The sequence below is a fragment of the Lygodium microphyllum genome, chromosome 11 (genome assembly GCF_053477565.2).
Source record: "Lygodium microphyllum isolate KBCC chromosome 11, Lygodium_microphyllum_v1.1.10, whole genome shotgun sequence".
In the NCBI taxonomy this organism is placed as follows: domain Eukaryota; kingdom Viridiplantae; phylum Streptophyta; class Polypodiopsida; order Schizaeales; family Lygodiaceae; genus Lygodium; species Lygodium microphyllum.
This window is the reverse complement of record NC_141145.1, coordinates 131444782-131467413: the sequence shown is the minus strand read 5'-3', so window position 1 is coordinate 131467413 and position 22632 is coordinate 131444782. Positions and strand designations below refer to the sequence as shown.

The window sequence follows — 22632 nt, the reverse complement described above, 5'->3', positions numbered from 1 at the left end:
TGAGTGACTTACAGGGCCACCGCGTCTATACAATCGGTCGATCAATGAAGTGAGACCATGCCTCTCTGCATATCGAGTCTCAAGGCCAGTCGGATCGCGATTTGTAATGGAGTGCTGCAAAGAAAACAAAATGCTAACTATTAGAAACATGATTGTCAGTACAAAGAATATTGCAAAAAAATAAACAAGCAAAACAAAAGAAAAACTTACAAAGTCCTCCAAATATGTCCTGTGACCGCCACTCCCAAGATGATGGACCACTTCGGCCTCGAGTCGTGCCCTCGCCACCTCGTGCTGCTGACTCCAACGTCCTGGAGAATCTGTAGCCTCCTCCCTCAGCTCGTCGACGCCAGTCATCTGCATCTAACCACTCGGGCTTTGCAACCCCACTCTTGATTGCCTTGCGTGCGTCAAATCGTCTATGTGATATGTATGCACACATGCAATCCATCATCTAGCCTGTAGAGAATCTATCTAATGAGGCTAGAACTGGGAACTCCTCGTGCAAGGATGCTACTATGTAGTCCTTGCTCCCCTCCTCTGGTATGTTCTTCCAATGATCCAAGACGTTTTGCCGAAAAACTTGTTGGCACAACTCTCTCATGCGAGCCATCACCCTCCTCCCCTCATCATTCATGATGATGGCTCTTGATCTACCATCAACTAGATATCTATATCTCCCTGGAGTCTGCCTAAGATGGGTCCTCTCCCATCTGTGTCCATGCTCTTGGGCATATCCAGGAGACCCCTGTGCATCCCGTGTACCGACCGGGGTAATATCTCTCGGAGTGGCACCCACAGGGCCACCTGCTAACGGTTGAGTAACTAGAGTAGATATCCCAACAGGTGTGACAAATCCCTGAGGTGATGTAGCTCCAGTTGAACGATGAGACAGAGACATCGCATCTGTGCCTCCATAGCATCTACTTGAGCCTGAGCCATGCTCCCTGGAAGGGCCACGAGAGCGAGGAGTCGCACCTGTATCCAGTGTTGACAATGAGCTCACTGCCTCTGTATCTCTGCAACATCCCCCTGACCCCAAAGCACTCCCTCCCTTTGACCCAAGTCTGGAGCATTGAGCTCGTTTGCTTGAAGCCAAAGCATCCGATCGTGTTGAAGTAGATCTAGCAGAGTGCCCTGACGAAGACCGATACAACTCCTAGTCTACCATATCTTTGAATCTCATAATCTGGTCTAGAGACGTGTGTGAAGATATCCTGTAACTCCTCATCGCTCATCCCTCGACTCATCTTGAAAATGTCACATGCACAGACAAGAAATGATGTTAGAATAATCAATTTAAATCATACAAAGCACATTAATATAAATCATTTAAAAAAAATCTCACTTAAAATGCATATCTTATGTACCCTTATAAGCGATTGGTCAATGAATTGAGTAAGTGGATGCTCCAAGTATGAAGTATCCTATGGTCCCATGTTAATCTCTTGACACAACTCCGCATACACTGGAAGGTCGATAGACATGTCACCACAAAAGAATGATTCCACCTCGTTCTCAAAGAATTCTAGGACTCCTGTATTTCCATCATTGTTAGCCAATGCTGGCTCCAAGCTTTCGACGGCCTCCACCCCTTGCAATATCGACCCCTCTATTTGCATATTATCTTCATCTAAGCTCGGAACATCGCTTTGATCATATACTCTCGCACTTCAGGGAGTTGAATGTATAATATACCACCATCGAGGTTGTCGAGGGTTTGGATAGAAGATTACCTGTTCACAAACACGTACAAGAGAGTTCAAACCATTGTGACATAAAACATGTCGTAATACAATTAGCAAACAAATGAGTCCATACACCTGTTCACAATGGGCCGGCAACACAAAGGTGTCGCACAAATCTGTCCATTTTTTTTCAAAATCTATTTTGAGAAATCCAAAACCGTGTCGAACTGTTGCTCCAGATTCTCTAAGTACCACTTTGAACCACTGTACATCGAATAGTATCATGGAGAAGCTATGGTAATCCACCCTAACAATACTTTGCAAGTTCCCAAAATACTCCATCTCATCCACAACCGTGTTTGGATCCATTGCTCGTCGCCGGCTCTCTTGCTCGAATCTTGCCATGATACCACAGTCCATTGTGGAGCGCATTTTGTCAATACGCTCCACACGAAAATGCTGTCCGTGCGACCACACTGCGCTGTATATTTTGTATTGTACATTGAAACACTCAAATTAGATGTTGCATATAAAATTTAGATACGATAGATTCTAAACCCCTCATCACTTTTGGACTATATCCCCTTGAGAATTCCCACTCCTCCATTGAGACCTCTGTCCCTTCGCGAGACGCTGCGGTCAAAGCTCCATGCAACCACCGCGTTGACATGAACCGCGGTATCTCCTCCATGCCTTTGGGATATCGAATCGGTTGATGATGCGTACTATGTCAGAATTCAGTTCGCGCTTCCTCTCGATCTTGCCTAGCGATCTGGTACTTGGCGAGCCACGTCTCCATAGAGGCATGGTGCAACATACAAAAGCGATTCACCTTCTCCTCCATTGAGGCATCCATTCTTTTTTCTACCCTATTTCCAACCACCACATCTCCAATCAGTATATCATCATCCTTCAGCGACCATAGCATTTCATTGTCTGGATCCACCGTTGGTAGCCATTGTGAAATATCACTAGCGCCTCAGACACCAACCAACCTTCAGCCATGCTACCTTCTAGCTGAGATCGTTGTTGCACAAAGCCTTTCAAGGTTTTTATGAAGTGCTCCAAGAAGAACATCCATCGCGTATGGATAGGTCCAGCAATCTCCACTTCATCTACAAGATGCACAAGAAGGTGGATTTGTATTGTGAGCATGCTGGTGGGCAGGTATTTCTCAAAGAGACAGACCGTCTCCACTGCTCCCCGCCTCGCGGATTCAATAGAGGGTGTCTTAATCTCCTTCTGTGAGATCCATTGCACCAAAGTCGACAACATGTAAATGGCCCCGCATATTTCTAGAGTAAGATATCTTGCGATCGCGATCAGTAGTACAAACTGCCACAAATGAGAAAGCATTATGAATAATGGCTACACTCCAAATAGCAAAATGTGCACGCCAATTACAATCCATTCGTAGTACAAACCTGACATACCTTATGCCAATCATGGGATTTTAGCCTTGATAATTGGTCATCTTTAGAAAATGCGGACCTGAGAGAATGCATCATACCTGTTGGAGTGCGGATAGAATTGATTACTTGCTTCACAATGCGCTCCTTTTTAGTGGACAAAACCCAAGGAGTGCGAGGAAGCTGCACACGACCATCAACACTCAACTGCGGCCAAAGCGCCTCCATCTTACCTACCTCCTTCAAATCCATTCGTGCCCCTATAGTGTCTCTCTTTCTTGTGATGTGGTCCCATAGCAAGCTGCCTACATTCTTGAAAATATGTATGGGATCCAACAAGTGGTTGACTTGTAAGTGGGTCCAATATGGCAACTCGTAGAAAATTGAGAACCGCCGCATTCCGTTTGGATGTGATTCCGTGTGGACCATTTTCAGCTCGTACCAGCTTGTGGCATTTATATGTGTTGGAGGTCGTCCAAGGAAACCTTCCTTGAGTTCATGATCCTCTAGCAAGAAAGTAGCGTGTCCTTGATATACCATCTTCTTCATGGTTCGTGACCTTCAGGAGTCTAACTGTGGCCTGCACAATGGACATGCATGATAACCTGAGGTAACCAGATTTGTTCCAACACCACGACCCAGTGAATACTTGCTTGAACGAGATAAAATATAGATATTACCAATGAGAATGGAGGCCTTGCTCACGTGAGCACTCTCCTAATCCCGAAAAGTCATGCATCGTCCACATGAGAATGGCTCGAATATTGGTTGACTGCCGACCATTGCGCCTGCTCATATCTTGCACGGTGACCCTCTCCTCCCACAAAATCTTAAGCTCATCGACTAATGGACGAAGATACACGTCCATATTTTTGACTTTGTAACCGGGGACGAGTAAGTTAAGGATGAGATGTCATTTCTGCGTAGAAAGCCATGGAGAGATATTGTAGTTGACAAGGACTATAGGCCACACACTTTAAGAAGTTGAGCGTGGACCGAATGGGTTCACGCCATCCATTATTGCAAGACCGAGTCGAAGATTCCTTGGCTCTCGGGCAAAACCTGGGAAGGTAGAGTCAATGTGGCTCCATGCATGTGAATCTGCTGATATTCGTTGAACTCCATCCGTGGACCTATTCTGCGCATGCCACGTTGTCAAGCTCGCTATGTCGGACGTACGAAACATGTGGTTTATGCGGGGGATAAGCGAAAAGTATATGAGAACTTTTTGAGGGATGGTTTGCCCTTGCAAGTCCTGTCGATACCTGTGAGCACCACACTTTGGACATGTCTCCATAGTCTCGTATTCTCCTCGAAACAGTATGCAATCATTGATAGATGCATGGATCTTATTGTAGTCCATGCCAAGCTTTCGTAAAACATGTCGTACATCATTACGAGACTCAGGCATGATATTTGTAGGTGGTAATATATGATATTTCAATAACTTGAAAAAAATCATAAACACCTTGAAAAAGCACAAATGTTTATAATAATAGTGTCGAATTTTTTTTTCAATGAAGTGTATGTACAAGGTACTTGAACAACTCAATCACACTCATATCGCTCCACCCGTATTTTGCTTGCACACTTAAGAGTGCAAGCAGTGTCTTCAGCTGAGATAGTCGGCACCCATCATATAATGGTATGGATGCTTCCTCTCGAAGTGGATTAGAAGTCTCGACATCCATGGGAATCAATGCATCGATCATTGCCTCCATCTTAGGCTCCAAGATTGTAGGTAGGTCTGGAAAGTTGCCTGTCTCCTTTGGCATTGACGGTATAGATTGGCCTTGCAAGTGGTGGATTGGCTCCTACACTCCATCCATCACACGCCCATGTACTTTTCTAATTGGCTACAAAGGATACACTCCTCCTTGGGATGAGACATCACCTCCTTGGATAGAAAATTTTCCAGCGAGACCCAATCTTATTGTATATGGTATTCAATTAGCTTGCGAGTACAATGCATGATTGATATTAACTTCAAATTACCGTTTGCTAAAAATCCGCAATCACTTGATCAATGATCTTAGATTGAAACTCGCCAAATCGTCGTACATGTTCTATAGATAATCGATGTTTTCGTCTAATTGCCAGCTTGCATTGAGAGCAAGGACATGGGACACGTTGATTAAGATACACCTCGCGATCTTGAACAACATGACTTTCTTCGTTTTCCATTTTGTCTACGTTACAACAAACAATTTGTTTTTGTTATCATTCTTTTCTTTTCTTAGATTGTTATCCTCTCCTTCCATCTCTCTCTTTTTCTATGACCTAGCATATAGTATCATAGAACACTAGTATTTAATACTTAGTACTCACTACCTAGCACATAATATCATAGCATCTTAGTATCTAGCACCTAGTACTCTAGTATCATAGTGCCAAGTACCCAGTACTATGATACTATGTAGCAGGTGCTAGGGTACCCTCTCTTTCTCTCTTTCCCTATTAGGTTTAATGATTTTTATCTCTTTTTTTCTCTCCTCTCTTTCTCATATTTCTTTTTCTCTCTCCTCTCCATCTCATTTCCTTTTCACTCTCATTTTCCTTTCTCTATTTCTCCCTCCTCTCTTTCTCTATTAGGTTTAATGATTTTTTCTCTTTTTCTCTCTTCTCTCCCTATCTCATTTTTTTCTCTCTCCTCTCCCTCTCTCATTTTCCTTTCTCTTTCTCCCCCTCTCTCATTTCCTCTCCCTCCCTCACCCTAACCCTCTCTTTCTCTCTTTCCCTATTAGGTTTTTCTCTCCCTCTCTCATTTCCCTTTCTCTCTTTCTCCCCCTCTCTCATTTCCTCTCCCTCCCTCACCCTAACCCTCTCTTTCTCTCTTTCCCTATTAGGTTTAATGATTTTTCTCTTTTTCTCTCTCCTCTCCATCTCTCATTTTCCTTTCTCTCTTTCTCTCCCTCTCTCATTTCCTGTCCCTCCCTCACCCTGACTCTCTCTTTCTCACTTTCTCTATTAGATTTAATAATTTTTTCTCTTTTTCTCTCTCCTCTCCCTCCCTCATTTTTTCTCTCTCCTCTCCCTCTCTCATTTCCCTTTCTCTCTTTCTCCCCCTCTCTCATTTCCTCTCCCTCCCTCACCCTGACCCTCTCTTTCTCTCTTTTTCCATTAGGTTTATTGATCTTTCTCTCTTTTTCTCTCTCCTCTCTCTCTCATTCCTTTTTCTCTCTCGTCTCCCTCTCTCATTTCCCTTTCTTTCTTTCTCTCCCTCTCTCATTTCCTCTCCCTCCCTCACCCTAACCCTCTCTTTCTCTCTTTTCCCATTAGGTTTAATGATCTTTCTCTCTTTTTCTCTCTCCTCTCTCTCAAATTTTTTCTCTCTCATCTCCCTCTCTCATTTCCTTTTCTCTCTTCCTCTCCCTCTCTCATTTCCTCTCCCTCCCTCGCCCTCACCCTCTCTTTCTCTCTTTCCCTATTAGGTTTAATGATTTTTCTCTTTTTCTCTCTCCTCTCTCTCTCTCACATTTTTCTCTCTCTCCTCTCCCTCTCTCATTTACCTTTCTCTGTTTCTCTCCCTCTCTCATTTCCTGTCCCTCCCTCACCCTGACCCTCTCTTTTTCTCTTTCTCTATTCGATTTAATAAATTTTTTCTCTTTTTCTCTCTCCTCTCCCTCTCTCATTTTCCTTTCTTTCTTTCTCTCTCTCTCTCATTTCCTCTCCCTCCCTCACCCTGACCCTCTCTTTCTCTATTTTTTCATTAGGTTTAATGATCTTTCTCTCTTTTTCTCTCTCCTCTCCCTCTCTCATTTCCTTTTCTCTCTTCCTCTCCCTCTCTCATTTTCTCTCCCTCCCTCGCCCTCGCCCTCACCCACATCCTCTCTTTCTCTCTTCGCCTATCATGTTTAACATCTTATCTCTTTTTCTGTCTCCTCTCATTCACTCTTTTTTTTCTCTCTCCTCTCCCTCTCTCATTTCCTCCCCATCCCTCTCCCTCTCCCTTTCCCTCTCCCTCTCCCTCTCTCATTTCCTCCCCCCTCCCTCTCCCTCCCCCTCCCCCTCTCTTTCTCTTTCTCTCCCTCCCTCTCCCTCTCCCTCTCCCTCTCCCTCTCTTTCTCTCTCATTTCCTCTCCCTCCAATATACACAAATTAAACCCTAAACAAGCAAAAGAGAGAGAGAATGAACTCATCGTAAAGATATGGTGAGGGTTTGGCAGCTCCTCTTCGCGACGAAGGCTCCTCCTCTCCTTCGCGAACGGCGGCGGCGACGGCAAGCCTTCTTCCTCTCCCTCTCTCACCGTCTATGCAAAACGGTCGCTCTCTCTCTCTCTCTCTCTCTCTCTCTCTCCCTCTCAAAATGTCTCACGAAAATGTGCAAAATGAAATGCGCTCGGGTTTTGGCCCTGTTTTTTTTCCCTGTGGGGTGTCGCTATTTGCGTCGCAAATAGCAACGCAAATAGTGACGCCGCTATTCCTGCGTCGCTACCCGCCATCTCTATACCTCTCTTTCCTTGTAGTGATTGGTCTTGACAATGGAACCAAAATGTGGGAACTCTTTACTTCACTGCCAACAAGACCCATGGGTCATTGTTCCAAGTGTTTCAAGCTAAGTGCAATGGCTACCTCTCATATAGTCATGCGTGCTCTCACACTTACGAGTGTAGTGAGCTTACCTTCTTACCCAATCGAGTTGCCTCCTCCCTCAAGCTCTCTAGTAGCTTCACGATCCAAGGTATATGCTCAAGCAAGCTCAATCCTCAAGCTCTAAGTTCCAAGATCCATTATCTCACGCAAGACAAGAGAAGAGAATAAGAAGAAGAAGAGAGCTAGTTTTCACCACGTACAAGAATGAGCTTCTTCATTTACTTTTTACCTTTTATACATGCCCTACTCCTCCTTGGGCACCCATCCCTTGTTTACATAACCAACCATTTTAGCCTAGATCCTCTTTTCCTATTCCCTTCCTATTTACATTGTTCCTTCATCCATGCCTGGTCTACATTTACAAGTTACACAAGAGGGAGTTTGGCAACCATTTACAATGATTTAGGGTGCGCTTTTATATTTGAAATGTGCATTTCTCTTTTTGCAATTGCCTTGGACTTTTGAGTTTTCTTCTTGCGTTTTTTGTTATTTTTCTCTTGTTTTTTCCATTGGGATCTTAATTAATTTTAAATATATAATCGTCTACCCTAACCCACATTAACCTTGTTGGTGGTATGTTGTGCCTGCAACACCTTGGATCATCTTGAGTATATAATGAAAGCAATATCCCTAGCATGGACATGGAGAGTGTGCACATAGAGGAGTCATTATTGTGGGGGGTGGATGATGAGGGCTTGTTGCATATGGAGGAGACAAGCACCTCAAAGGGGGTCATTAGTGAATACATGTATATATCATATGAGTTTAAAATAAGAGATTTTAATAATACTATTTTTATATATTTTTTACATACAAAAGAAACGAAAAAGGTTTTTGTTTTATAAAAAAACTCACAAATAAATATATTTATAAATAGACATTGAAGGCATAAGCAATATAGGGGAAGAGACAAGAGTATAAGAATTCTTTGAGAGTGATGTAGACCTTTCTTTCTGTGGGGACCTATGTATAGAGCTTATAGTATGTTTTGAGCTATTATGAGAGTTTGTCATGGAGTCATAGAATTTGCCATATTTACATCCGCTTGTTGTCAAATTCATTGACTATTTGCTTATGTTGGTACTTTACTATACGTTTTCAACTTACATAATTATTTGTAGATATATGTTATTGTGCTTCACTTTTACCCTTATATTGAATGTGCTAATATTGATTTTTGACTGTGCAAGTCACTTTAGATGGTCCCCCAGAGAGCAAGATAAGTGACAATACACATATGAGAAGTTGTAGGAGATCTTCACACATATGTCTTTAGATCAGATGGTGTGCTTTAGAGACATAGCATACTAGGAGTTGTCTTGATCAACATATAGGAATTCTACACATTATGTCTTAGCACATGCTCTTATACGTTGATCTCCAATAGGAAGAGTCCATGCTCTAGGTTGGCTATAAAGAGGGAGACGGCTCAAGGACACCTTGCTCGACTAGTGGGGGTAGTGGCTATGGTGGTTACCTCGGGGAGTCACAACCTTTCTCTCCTCCTTGTTCTAGGGGTGGTTCTAGAAGGAGTCATGGAGATACATATGTTATGATCCCACGGTCAATTGCTACTCCTCACTCTTGTTCCAGTTCTAGAGAGCGTGGCTCAGTTGCGTACTGACAGAGATATTGATGCAGTGTCTCCCTCTCATTGATTGAGTAGACACTTACTACCTCTCAAATTTGCTACATCTATGGGTACTTCCACTCCTATGATACTAAGGCTTTTGAGCCATCTACTAGGGTGGCAGTCTTATGGATGCTACTCCCAGAGCTACAACCACCATAGATATGCTAGATATATAAGGGTCTTTTAGTTTTCCCAAGAGCATAGTCACAAAATAAGTAAAAGAGTGCACACCTTACATGCACCCCACCAAGGTACAAGTACTTAGTGGATGAGAAAACCAGTGCCATGTATATGAATGATGAGGAGAAAGGTTGATTGTGCACATATATGAGTTGTGCCAACAAGTTTTTAAGCACAACATATTGGATTATTGGAACAATATATTAGAGGCTAGCAAGGGCTACATGATAGCATCCTTGCATGAAGAGTTTGTATTACTCACATTGGCTAATAAGTTCTCCATTGGGTAGGTGATGGATGTTGAGATTCAGCAATCACACTCATTGACAGCCTCTTTGTATGGAGCTTCAGGGCCAAGGACATGCAGGCTTACCTATCCCATATGCACAGTGGTGCCTACTGCAGTTTCCTACTTTCCTATAAAGCATTGTACTTGCTTCCTTTTCTTAATGCAATGATAGTACTCTTTTCTTTTCAGTGAAGTGTCAATGTCATTGACCATATACACAAGATTGTGTTTATGAGTCCAAGTCTCAATCTTGGAACCTAATTCACTTGTGTAACAAACAGTGCCTTTGTCTTCTCCATCATGAGTCCACACTTCTCCTTCCATCCACCATAACTCACTGCCATGCTCTAGATCCCGCATCTTTCACAATGGATGTGATGTATGCCTACATGCACTACAACAGAAACGAGGCATAGACGCACATGTTAGATGCGCAAAGTCGGGCGTGTCTATCATAGCGTCTATAATTGCGTGTAAACGTGCGTGTAAATAGACGCGAATTGTGCATCTATATATCTGCGCAAATAGATGCTAATATAGACGCACCAGCAGACGCACAATTATTTAACCACCTAAAATTGCAATTCATATAATTAAAAAACCAAATTTAATAATTATTTAACCACCTGAAATTGATTCTTGAGCATGCACGTGTGCGCATGATAAAAACCATAGAATTAAGAAATATACACATTGAATGATTACTCGAAGTACCATTGGCATCCTCGAAGTGAGCAAGGACACCACAATCTTGGGTATTTCTCTTTTCATCTTTACGTTGAGTTCGAAGATGTTTACCCTCACACCAAAGTGCATTGAATAATGTGCACTAGTCGTAAAAGATAAAAGATCAAACTAGACATGCTGGACCCTCACGATGTGTTCAAATAACTAGACATGCTGGACCCTCACGAGGTGTCTGTAGCAAAATATACTGGGTAGATGAAAGAGCCCTTAAGCTATGGTATACTTACTTGGGCCTTAAAACAAAGATCAGCATTACTCCTACTCTAGACTTGGATAAAAGTGCCAGTGAAGACTCGAGTGTTTTATGGCTCGAGACTCAATCTATGAATGGAAAAACATCATGTCCACATCTAGGTTCTATCCCACCCTTCAAGTTCAAAAAGGGCATGGGGTTTGGAATTCCTGGCTTTTTTAAAGGCAAGCCAAACCCATTGAATAGTTTGATGGAAGGTCCTCCCTTTTTCTATTTTGAAAATGTTGAGAACGTTTCCAATTCAGAGTGGGAGACCATCAAACGGCATTTTAATGGCATAGATCCAGAGTTCACAGACTCTAGATATTTTTCAGCATGCTTTAGGCTGAGGTGGCTATGTTTATAACCTTCCAGTAGATGGAAGAAGGTTGATCCTTCCCCCTGCTCCCATGACAATCTTTGAGGTGCTTTTGAAAACAAAGAAGTATTGGCCCCCATGGGATCCGAGAGAGAAGCTGAATTGCATAAACACACGGGGTGCCCCTAGCACTATATGTGGATTGATCAGAAAAATATTTTCTTCCCACAAAGAAAGCAAGATACCTTCTTATCTTCAACATGAGATTGTCCTGGCATGCAAAATATGGAACTTGGTTTGGGTCAGCCCAGGCCAAGCTGCCCCACTTGAACCCCATGAGATTGAGCTGGTGCTTGGATATGATCGTGACCACACTTGAGGCTGCTCTACCCTTTCAGATCGGTATGATGCATTGGGCAACTCATTTTAGGTCAATACTATTGCGTACAATCTTTCACCACTGAAAGAATTATATCCGCAAGGTTTAACAGTTCTGTCCTTATTCTCGAGCCTTGGTGGGAAAGAAGTGGCATTGCACACATTGGGTATAATTTTGAAGGTTGTTGTTATTGTGGAGATCAATGATAAATGTAAAAACATAATAGCCAGCTAGTGGAACAAAACCTTCCAAACAGGCCGATTTCAAATGGAGGATGATGTTAAAGATCTTACTGATGATAAGTTGGTTGAGATTGTGGATGAAGTGGGAAAGATTGTGGATGCCAATTCATAGCATGAGTAGATTGATGTAAATCAGTTGGCTTGTGCATATGCAAGCTATTCCAATCATGTCAAGGTGCACTTATAGCTCACATATCTTTGATTGATTGATGGATAATATGCCTTTCTCTATCTCTTTCGTGTACACCTTCATTGCATTATCTTTCTCTTGCTAAAAACAATTCGTGCTTTATCCACCTATTGATAAGTAAGTGGGATAATATGCAATTGTAAGTGGGATGGTCTAGTAAGTCACTACATATATATGTGCCAATTGACTTGCCAATGTGTTATCTCTTATCCTCAAGCTTTGTTATATATGTCACCACATAGGTCAATTGATTCCCTAAATGCATGCATTGATTTTCTAAATTGTTTCTGCGCGTCTGTACGCGCGTGTAACAGGAATTATCTGCACATATACACGTGCTATTACACGTGCTGACAGACGCGCCATGCAAGTATAGAAAAATTTAAAAAAAGTTGTGGCTTTCTTTTCAAACCTGTGCTTTCTTGCATTTTTTGCGCATTTTCTGCAGTTCAAGCTCGACATCACTACTCGTGTCTATCTATCACTTCATGAAGACAATGAGGCAAGGAAATAAGAGTAAAAAGAGGATAGGAGGAAAGAAGAACCAAAGAGTAAAGAAGAAGAGCCAAACATCAAGGAAGAGAACAAGATTGAAGCAACTTACCAAGGGAAGGGAGAAGGAGGACAAGGAACTTGCAACCTAGCCGCCGCCTCCTGTTGGAACAAGCAAAGAAGGTGAGTTATTCTTCTCTCTCTCATTCTTGTTTGGTTTCTCTGTTTGTTTGTCTCTCTCTTCACATGCTGGATCTTGTCATCTATGGAGGTTTTTTAGCTTTGTTTTTTAAGCAAGTTTAAGAAGAAATGGTGCGACTGTGCGCGTCTGTCAGCACGTCCAGATGACAGTGTAGACGCGGCTATAGATGTGGAAATAGACGCGCTGACAGACGCCCACAGAGATGCGCTGACAGACGCAGACAGAGACACAGGTATAGACGCGCACAGAGACACAGGTATAGATGTTGTATGTAATATGTTTTATCTGCACAGGGTAATATGATTTTTCTTGTGTAGATGTGGAATCCTGGATCCTCCAGTATCCCATTCAACAAGGAGCAATTCATGGGGGAGATGACCAATTATCTTGGTCGCCCTCCCACTGTAGATGAGGTTTTCAGTGTGATGTCTGGGACACCTATCACATCTTTGCCTACACAGGGATCACCTGAGGTACATGGATCGGCCAAAGCACGTGCATCTGCAGAAGCACGTGTATTGAGTGAGGTAGAGGGTAGTGCATGTCGAGGGAGGAGGGAGAGTGGTGTGGGAGGACGAGGAGGTCGAGGGCTTTGTGGGGGTTGCCTAGATGGTGGCTCTCGATCACCCTCACCAGAAAATGAGAGAGGTGATGTTGGTGGTATCTTGCCATGCCACATATAAAGATTGCATGATTCCCTTCAAGCACCAGAAAAATGGTTTGTGGCAAGAGGTGTTGCAAGCAGTACATAAAAGGTACCCTAATCCCAAGAATTCACGATTCTCAGATGATTAGGGATGGTCAAAGGTGAGAGATGTGCTTCATAACAAGAGGTCTCACCTTATGACGCGAGCCAAGGAGCCATTGCGGAGACAAGAGCAGGGGCGCCCTGGATATGGCCAACCACCCAATTGCCACCGCAAGGAGTGGAAAGAGGCCAAGAAGAGAGCAGTGGAGAAAATGACAAGTCGCCAGCATGCAGAGGCACGACGTATCCCGATGATGTATGTTTTTGAATAATAGCTATATATTCAATTTGTAAATGAATTATGGGATATTATTTAGCCCATGTGGCTAGAAGGGTGACATGTCTACATACCATGCTATCAAATTTTTCTTCCTTTGTAAACCATCACTATTTGCATCACAAAATAACCTACAACCATTGCTATTTGTGTCACGAAATACTCTATAAGTATCACTATTTGTGTTACAAATTGCATACTCTCTAACTAATTCTATTGCTTTGAACATTGGTATGGGGCCTATATGTTGTAGTGATTGCACACCAAATTAATACTAAGTAAAGGATTATTGTATCATGGCCATAGGAGGACAAATTTTAAATAAGGATCTCCTTTACTTCAACTGTTTTGTATTTCTTATTATACATGGATATGAAAGTTGTGTAGGAAAAATAAAGATATGTGGATTGCTAGATGTGGCACAAGCTTATATAGATTGCATTTTATTCTTTGTCACAAGATTTGTAAACCTCTTTTTGTTCTTGGATTATTTGGATAGATTTTAAGAAATTTGACAAATGCAAAGGGGTTCTTCTCTGATAAGAAGATTATATAGTGTTTTGTGACCATGCAAATCATTACACCTATTCTCATTGTAAGAAATTGGAATATCCATGATATCTTGTATAATGTCTTCTCATGATGCTATACATTGGATGCTTCAAATAGTTTTGGATCAACATGGAATATTGGCCTCTATCTATTTGAGCACATTTCATCGGTATCTTATGTGTTAGAGTGGTGTAATCACAAGCACAAAGCTCTTTGCTTAGAAAATACATGGATTTACATAAAATGTACAGGTCAATGAATATATTTTACAACCATGGATGTGCACTCATGATGGTCCAAAGGCATTTGAAATATGACAAGTTCGAGCTTTGTTTGGTAAATTGGAGGACATCTATTGGTTGTCCTTAGACATGTCTTACTTTGTTGTGAGTATGAAGGAAGCCTAATAATATTAAAATGGGATCATAAATGCCCCTATGGCATAAACTTAGTTTTTCTAAATCAACAACTTCAATCAACTCCAAATGTCATTCATCAACCTATCTCTCTCATAATGCTTCCATTGATTTCAAATAGACCCATTGGAACTCTTTTTTTAAAGAGTATTTAAAGCTCCTCTCACAATGATGGCCTCTCACTTCGTACAGGACTCAATTGATAGAACAATGGCTCTCATAAACACACAAATGTGGTGTCTATGTGTATTGGGAAGTTGATAGTTGATTATGAGATCACAAATTCAAATTTGGGTTCTTGATAGGTACTATCCTTTGCCTAGAGTTACTATTGAATGAGCCATGTGTGGGTGGGATCCTCCTTTGAATTTCATGTAAATTCCATGTAGCTAGTCGCTTGCTATGTTTTTGCAAGACTATTTACTTATAGATTGTTTGATTGTTGATTTGATCATGCTAGCAAGGATGGGCTTACATATTGGGTAATGTTGATGACAATGATATCCCTATTTATTGTCCAATATCCATAAACACATAACTTTTTTAAAAATATAAATTATTTGGCTAATGAGATGGAAGATGGGAATAAAAGATGAGTATTAAAACCTTTAGGGACATGACATAACAATGGTCAAGAAGTGGAAACATGTTTTGTACAAGAAAGCCTTAAATAAGCAAAGATATTCTCGGACATCTTTGTTGAGATTTGAGAGGTACGAACGGTCAAAAGGTGAGAAGGAATATTGAAGAAATAAAGGCATTTGTGTAAGAAAAGAGTTACGAAACTAAAAAAGATTTGGCAGAGACTCTAACAAGATAAGGGTTAGAAAAGAAAGAAGGAAAAAGCCAATGGGTTGTAACCCATGTGGTTTGAGTACATGGGTGTGCACATAGGTGTGCGTGAGTTCAAACCTTGGATACAACCTTCATCATCTTCCATATTTCAAATTTCAATCCTTCTCAAAAAAACGGGTTAGAAAAAAAAATGGGACTAGTTTGGAAGAGAGTGGCTTCGTGACGGGTGAAGAATATTATAAAGGAAAGAGAGAGGCGAGGGCCTAATTGGGAGCAGAAGGCTGGAGAGAGAGAGAGAGAGAGAGAGAGAGAGAGAGAGAGAGAGAGAGGAGGTCAATTTAAAAGATCACATAGAAGGAGCATGCATGGGAGCGAGGGGTGAAGAATATATGTGAGAGAGAGAGGCGGGTCGATTAATTTAAAGATCACGTAGAAGGAGCCTGCATGGGAGTAGAGGGGTGAAGAATATGAGAGAGAGAGAGAGAGAGAGAGAGAGAGAGAGAGAGAGAGCGGGAGAGAGAGAGAGATAGCGCGGGGAGAGAGAGGATTAATTTAAAGATCACGTAGAAGGAGCCTGCATGGAAATGGTGGGGGGAGCATATATGTATATGAGGCATAGAGAGAGAGAGAGAGAGAGAGAGAGAGAGAGAGAGAGAGAGGTAGGTCTAGTAATACGTACCAACGAGAGACAGAGAGGGAGGGGGGGGGGGGGGGGGGGGAGAGGAGGAGGAGAGAGGGGTCCAGTAATTCCAGCCCGAGAGAGAGAGAGAGAGGGGGGGCGGGGGCAAGCGAGGGAGGGAGGGAGGGAGAGATCAGGAGGAGAGAGCTGGGATCAAGTAATACCCATCCCGGTAATACCGGAAGATCATGGGCGGTAACAAGGGTGTGTGTGGTGTGACATTGTTAATGGTTTGGATAGGGATGAGCTTAGGAGGGATTAATGTAAGCTATGGGGGTGATAATGGGCAGAAAGGAGGGAGTCCAGCTACTAGAACAACCAGTGGAGGAGATATGACCAACAACAACACCACCACCAACGTCAAGGGGGGGTATGCGGAGAGCGAGGATGTGTGCACGGTGGCCCCGCCGCCGGGGTCCTACAGGGCGCCGCCGCCGGGGGTGGTGGGGCCGGGGGGGTCGGAGGAGGATGGCAACCTGCTCCTGTTTGCCCTGAACCTGGAGTACCTGGAAGCGGAGCTGTTCCTCAACGCCGGCTTCGGCTCCGGCCTCGACCGCTTCGCCCCCGAGCTGGCCGCCCATGGGCCCCCGCCCATCGGCGCCCAGCCCGCCCGCCTCGACCCCCTCACCCAGGACCTCGTCCAACAGCTCGCCCTCCAGGAAGTCGGCCATATTAGGTAGTGTTGCCAATGGGGTAATGGCTTAGTGGTGTGAACGTGGCTTATATAGTTTCTAATGGTTTTGCAAACGGGCTCTTGGCGTAGTGGTTTAAAGTGTAGCTTAATTCTCTAAATGTGTGTGAGTTCAAACCTTGCATCCCACCTTCCCAAAGGCTCAATATACCTTCGCTTCAAAGACAAAAATGATAGTTTTGACTCTCTTAATCACTACTAAGTTGTAACCAATGCATCACATGCTATTTTCTCTTTTCCTATTGTGCTAATCCTTATCATGATGGTATTTAATCAAACCATTAAAGAAAGAACAAAATCAAAATGAAATGCAAAAAAACCTTCCAAGTGCTCGTGAATTAGGGGGTGATTTGTGCCTCATTAAGAATAAGCTACATCTTCCTAGCTATTAATTTAGCTTAGCATGCCCTTATGGATAAAGTAATAAGCATCCTTGGACATTAAATCTCCCTAGTACCCCATGGCTTTTAGCTTGCCCCTCAATGCTTTTATATAAAGAAAACTAATTTTCCCGACCAACCAAATAGGGGCAAGTTTCTAACATAACCAATTTTATTGCTTTGACTCTATATGAAATATCAAATCCATAACTCGGATTTTTCAAAATGGCACCCTTATTTAGGGGTCGTAAGATATTTGAGCTAGTACTTTTGAAACCCCACTAAGAAAAATACACTAAAATACTGCTTTGTGAGTGCAAGGAGACCAAAAAATTATTTAGAAATTAAGTAGACATTAGTTAATTTATTATTGTGTAAGAACATGAAGAACAAAACTATTTCAAAACTCCCCAACTACTTACACGATGGGCTAAAAAAAAGACAATCAATGATTTGCTACAAAGTGACATTAAAAGGTCACAAATGTAATGCTACCTTGAGAAAACCCAATTTTAATGCTTTTCAAATAGGTGTATTACATTCCTAACTTAACAATGCCACATTGAGTTTGATTGAACACTTGCCATATGCTCTACTCTTTTACATGGTCATTGTGTTATATGTTTTGTTTTTTGTAACCCTTCCAATATCATAGATAGTTACTAACAAGCCCTAACCTTTGAACATCCACCCTTTCAAGAGATATGTTTGTTAACTGCCTCTAAAAATAAGTAATAATCAATGTGCAAAAAAGATTAAAAGACATACATGATGCACTATAAGCCTAGTGGCTAAAATTTTGTTCTCAAAGGCGATTTAGAGTAGCACACATGATTAGATGTTATAATCTCTAGGTTTTAGAAATTGGCCATATTAGACGTTGAAGATGGATTACCAAAACCTTAAAACTGGCTAAGAGGTTAATAAGACTTTGCATAACATGTCGGATCATATGTCAATTTCTAGTACTAGTATTGTTTCTAGTGCATCATTTGCTTATCATGAGCGTTAGCTCTTTGCTCATCCATTTAAAAAACCATTAGCTCCTTTTATTTATTAAATAGTCTAAATTTTCTTTTTAAGAAGACATTCTATATAGGCCAAGGCTCTATGCTCCTTGTTATAAGGAAATATGTAAGTAGGTTAAGGTTTATGTTTCTCATTTATGCAAATAAAAATGAAAATATTGACAAGTCATGTCAATATATATCAGTTACCTTACGCAATGTGTATAGGATAGGCTTTGAAACACTTTTTTTTCTTCCTTTAGAACTCCATTAGAAGGGCCAACCAAGAATCTAGTAAAGTCCTATTAATTGAAGTTAGATCATGCAACATGCATATGATAGGCTTTGAAACACTTCCCCTCTCCACCTTGCCCCCCTTTAGAAGTCCTTTAGAAGCACCAATCAAGAAATCTAGTAAAATTTACATGCTTATATATATATATATATATATATATATATATATAAAATTCTAATAGTATATTAAGGGCATTATTATTATAGTTTTTTCTCATTTACTATTTGACAAGTGTTTAGATGAATATAGCCTATTTTCAATGAGTATGATGTATGCTAACCTAATGCTAACTATTAAGTAAATATAGTAGGACACTGTAGTGTGGTAAATAATTTATTCATATACATGTATAAGATTAGTAAATCCTAGTCTCAATATGAGATAGTAACCCATAATTAGTATGATGTACCAGAGATGAAAATTAGATATTAAAACTAGCCCAAAAAAGCATGTAGCATGTTGATAAGTAGAGCTTATTTGTGTTGAGAACAAATTCAATGAAATTGTTATATAACTTGAGAGTTTTTCTAATTAAGTCTTAAGATCACCAAAAATTATTTTCAATTGAACATCTATGACCTAATTGTCTCATGCATTGTCCAAACTCCATGTCTTCATGTTGCCTTAACATTGCACATTTTATGAAAGAGCAAAAATGGTTTAGTACAAGCATTTTGCTAGACTTCTAGTGTGAGAATTCCCCACTTCACCTAAATTTCTCTTGATGATGACCTTGGAAAAGTAGTGACACAACCCTCGAGGTCCACAAAGAGGTTATACACTACACATAAGCATGGGAATAATAGGTAATGTTGAAGTTTGAAGTCACAGTTATTCATGTTTTTGTAGGGTTTCTTATTCAACCCTTTGTGAGCAGAAGCCATAAATTTTGAGCTAAGAATGCAAGTGAAAGTAGCATGATTGCTAGCTGGAATCTATTTTGTGATACTTGAATATTTGAAAGTACTGCTAGTATTAGCCTCTACATCTAAATAATACACATGTATCCCTTTTTTTTGTATGCTCATATGCTCCGTGATACTTAAAATTTAACTACAAACAAGGCTTGAAACACCTAGACTATGCCCTGTGAGATGACGGGGTTTATCAAAGTACTCATACAAACTTTCAATTGGTTTGTTGCAGAGCTATTAAGGAGACTATTGTGAGTGCCTTTCCAAGAGTCCAGGTGGATATAAGCAAGCAAGTGTTTTCCATCATCCTAGAGAGGGCTTTGGGAAGGAGATTAACACCACCCTTTGACCCTTATGCAAACAGCATCAACTTCCTAATTGCCATGTACATCATACCTTATGTAGGCTTGACAGGCTATGTTGGTGCCAACTCGATGTTAACGACACCGACAGCAAAGCGCGTAAGGAAACTAGAGTAGGAAATGGGCACAAGGGAAGCATTTGCACATCTCATGAGTTCTATTTAAATGAGTTATTATTTCTTCCTTTCATGTTAACAATTTTGCACCTTTATTGGCTTCTCATGTTAGCCTATGCAAAATGTTTAGTGATAATTGTGAATGTACCTTATTTTCTATTGCACACTCATACCTTAAATGCACTTGTGTGTGTGTGTGTGTGTGTGTGTGTTCCTTATTATTAAAATTACATGTGCTTATATATGGATACATGCATGCATGCATCCACACACAAAAAAAACTCATAAAGACATACATAAGCACACATAGATAGCTACATGTTCATGCATACATACATTCATCTATGAATACATCTATATGCATGTAGGTATATGTTGTAAACTTCTATGTGCATCCACCCCCTTCTTTTGTTTGAAACCACTATTATCGACGTAGAAAGATTGCCATGTTCAAGTACAATGCCTAAAAATGTGGGGAAGCACAAGCATACATGTGTAGCATGTACATTTCATGTATATGTAGACATAAATGCATGCATATGTAGCATAGGCAACATACATATATGGGCACATGCTGTGTACGCATGCAGTGGACATACATGCATGCATGTATAGCATGGGCAACACAGATGTGTATGGGCACATGATGGGCATGGATGCATAAGTATATGCTTGCGGCCTGCACATATATTGTAATGTGTGTGTGTGTGTGCGTGTGTATGCATATGTATGTATGTATATATATGCATAGATATGTAATAGGTGATGTGAAGCTGTGTTGAATGTACGTGTGGATAATTACATTGAGGGCAGGTATAACATGCATGCATGTGGTGCAGCTAGTGGGTGGGTTACTAGCGGTGGAGGCGGGGCAAGATGCGTTGATCAGGACGGTACTGTACACGATGCACAAAGACGAGGTGGTGTATGGGCTGACGGTGGCGGAGATAACGGGGCGGCTGTCCACGGCCAGGAACACCATCGACAACAGCCCCGGGGTGGTGGACGAAGGCATCGTGGTGCCCAAGTGCCTGGGCGCCGAGGGCCGCATCAACGGTAACGCCCTGGCCGGCGACCCCTTCTCCCTTGGGTACGCCCGGACCCCCGCCCAGATCCTCAGCATCCTTTACACCACCGGTAACCCCTCTCGCCCCGGCGGCTTCTTCCCTCGTGGTGCCAGTGGATTCATTGCTCAACAGTTCTTGCACTCGCACTAGGCCTTCATATGTGTCTAGCCCGACGCCTAAGCCCACCTTAGGTATACCCTCATTATCCTTGTCACTATAATTACCCATGCATTAGCCTTATGGGTAATCATCATCATCATCATCACCCTTACGATGATTACCCATACATTCATTCATGTCTAACCCTATAGCCTTATCCCAATACAAGTCCATGTGTGAGATTCATGTACTGGAACTTACATAAGAAACATGATCTGCTGAAGACAAGTTAGTCACTTTTACTAACTCGATATACTGATAAGTGATAGATATTATCCCCTTACCTAAATGATGCATTTTCATCTCTCTCTCTCTCTCTCTCTCTCTCTCTCTCTCTCTCTCTCTCTCTCATGTTAAAATGATTTCTAGAGTGGTTCATGTCACGAGCATCCATCATGTAGACTCCTTTGTTTTTCACACAACATAGAAAGTAAACTAGAAGTCTTGCAATTAACTATAAAAAATGTAAGATATGGCATGAATGTGATCTTATAAAGCTAGTAGGATGCAAGATGTTCACACATGCATAAAAGTTCATGAAACAACAAACCTTGAACCCAAGCAATCCTCATGTTAAATTAAAAATGTGGCATTCCTAAAGGGGGTAGATGCAGTGGAAATGCGGAGCAAATATTCTTATCAAGCTCATGACTTCAACTATAGATTTATGCATTAGACCCATCACTGCCCCACATAGCTAGTGGTATCCAATAACTAAAAAGGTTGTTCTTAGTGCACACAATGACATTTTTAAGTAAGAACAATATCCAAGTGATGTAATCACAAGGGCATATGCAAATAAGTGTAACAATGAAAGAGCAGTCAGAATAGGATAATAGGAACGTTCATGCATAGATAAGCATTTACATACTTACATATTCATATACATAAATATATATATACTTGAAATGTCAAGAAAATTACATGTGATGAAAACATTTTAAGACACTATTTATCTTTCAAAAACTTCCAACAAAGGTGGCCATAGTGCTACATGCAACAAGTATGCAAGTGCCATCTCCAATTACATTTTGTCCAACAATGTCAAATATGAGAGATTGTCTACCTTTATCTTGAGAGGTGCTTTGGATAAAGGTTCTCTCGCTTACTCTTGTCATGAGCTATAATCATTTTGCTTCTACTGTTTACTAATTCACATGGCTTTGTCCAAGTAGCTTCACCCTTAGATGTGTGCTTTGGTGCAAATAGAGAGCTCCCTAATACTAGTCTGGTAGTAAAAAAATCGCCACTGTGGCTTTTGTTATACCTTCTTGGATTTTTCATTTTTCTTTGATTATATCTTATCCATGAAATTCCTTTTACAAATCTGCAGTGAATATAAGATAGGATTTGAAAAAAAAAAAGCTTTTTGGCTAAGAAATCATATTTTTAAAGGGGCATCATTGAGGGTGTTTACAAAAAGTTGGTTTAATTTAACAATTTCCTCAAGAACTTTCTCAAAATAGGTTTGAACGCTTCAAACTCTTCATAAAAAATACTTTCACATGTATGAAACACATCCATATAGGCATTATATCAATGGAAGAAAAATTACCAACCCTTTCAAGCACTTGAACTT

General features: G+C 41.2%; 1 protein-coding gene across 1 annotated transcript; it reads left to right on the top strand.

Annotated features, from left to right (window-relative positions):
- Positions 1-16181: 16181 nt before the first annotated feature.
- Positions 16182-21371, top strand: LOC148029389 (desiccation-related protein PCC13-62-like). Its single transcript, XM_087688695.1, has 3 exons — positions 16182-16738; positions 19582-19810; positions 20667-21371. Exons 1-3 carry the CDS (start codon positions 16251-16253, stop codon positions 21042-21044), a joined length of 1095 nt encoding a protein of 364 aa, XP_087544821.1. The 5' UTR covers positions 16182-16250; the 3' UTR covers positions 21045-21371.
- Positions 21372-22632: the final 1261 nt, after the last annotated feature.

Coding starts and splice junctions, on each gene's coding strand:
- LOC148029389 (XM_087688695.1), top strand. CDS start 16,251: ATGGGCGGTAACAAGGGTGTGTGTGGTGTGACATTGTTAATGGTTTGG. Junction 16,739..19,581: donor CAGGAAGTCGGCCATATTAG/GTAGTGTTGCCA, acceptor GGTTTGTTGCAG/AGCTATTAAGGAGACTATTG. Junction 19,811..20,666: donor CGACACCGACAGCAAAGCGC/GTAAGGAAACTA, acceptor CATGTGGTGCAG/CTAGTGGGTGGGTTACTAGC.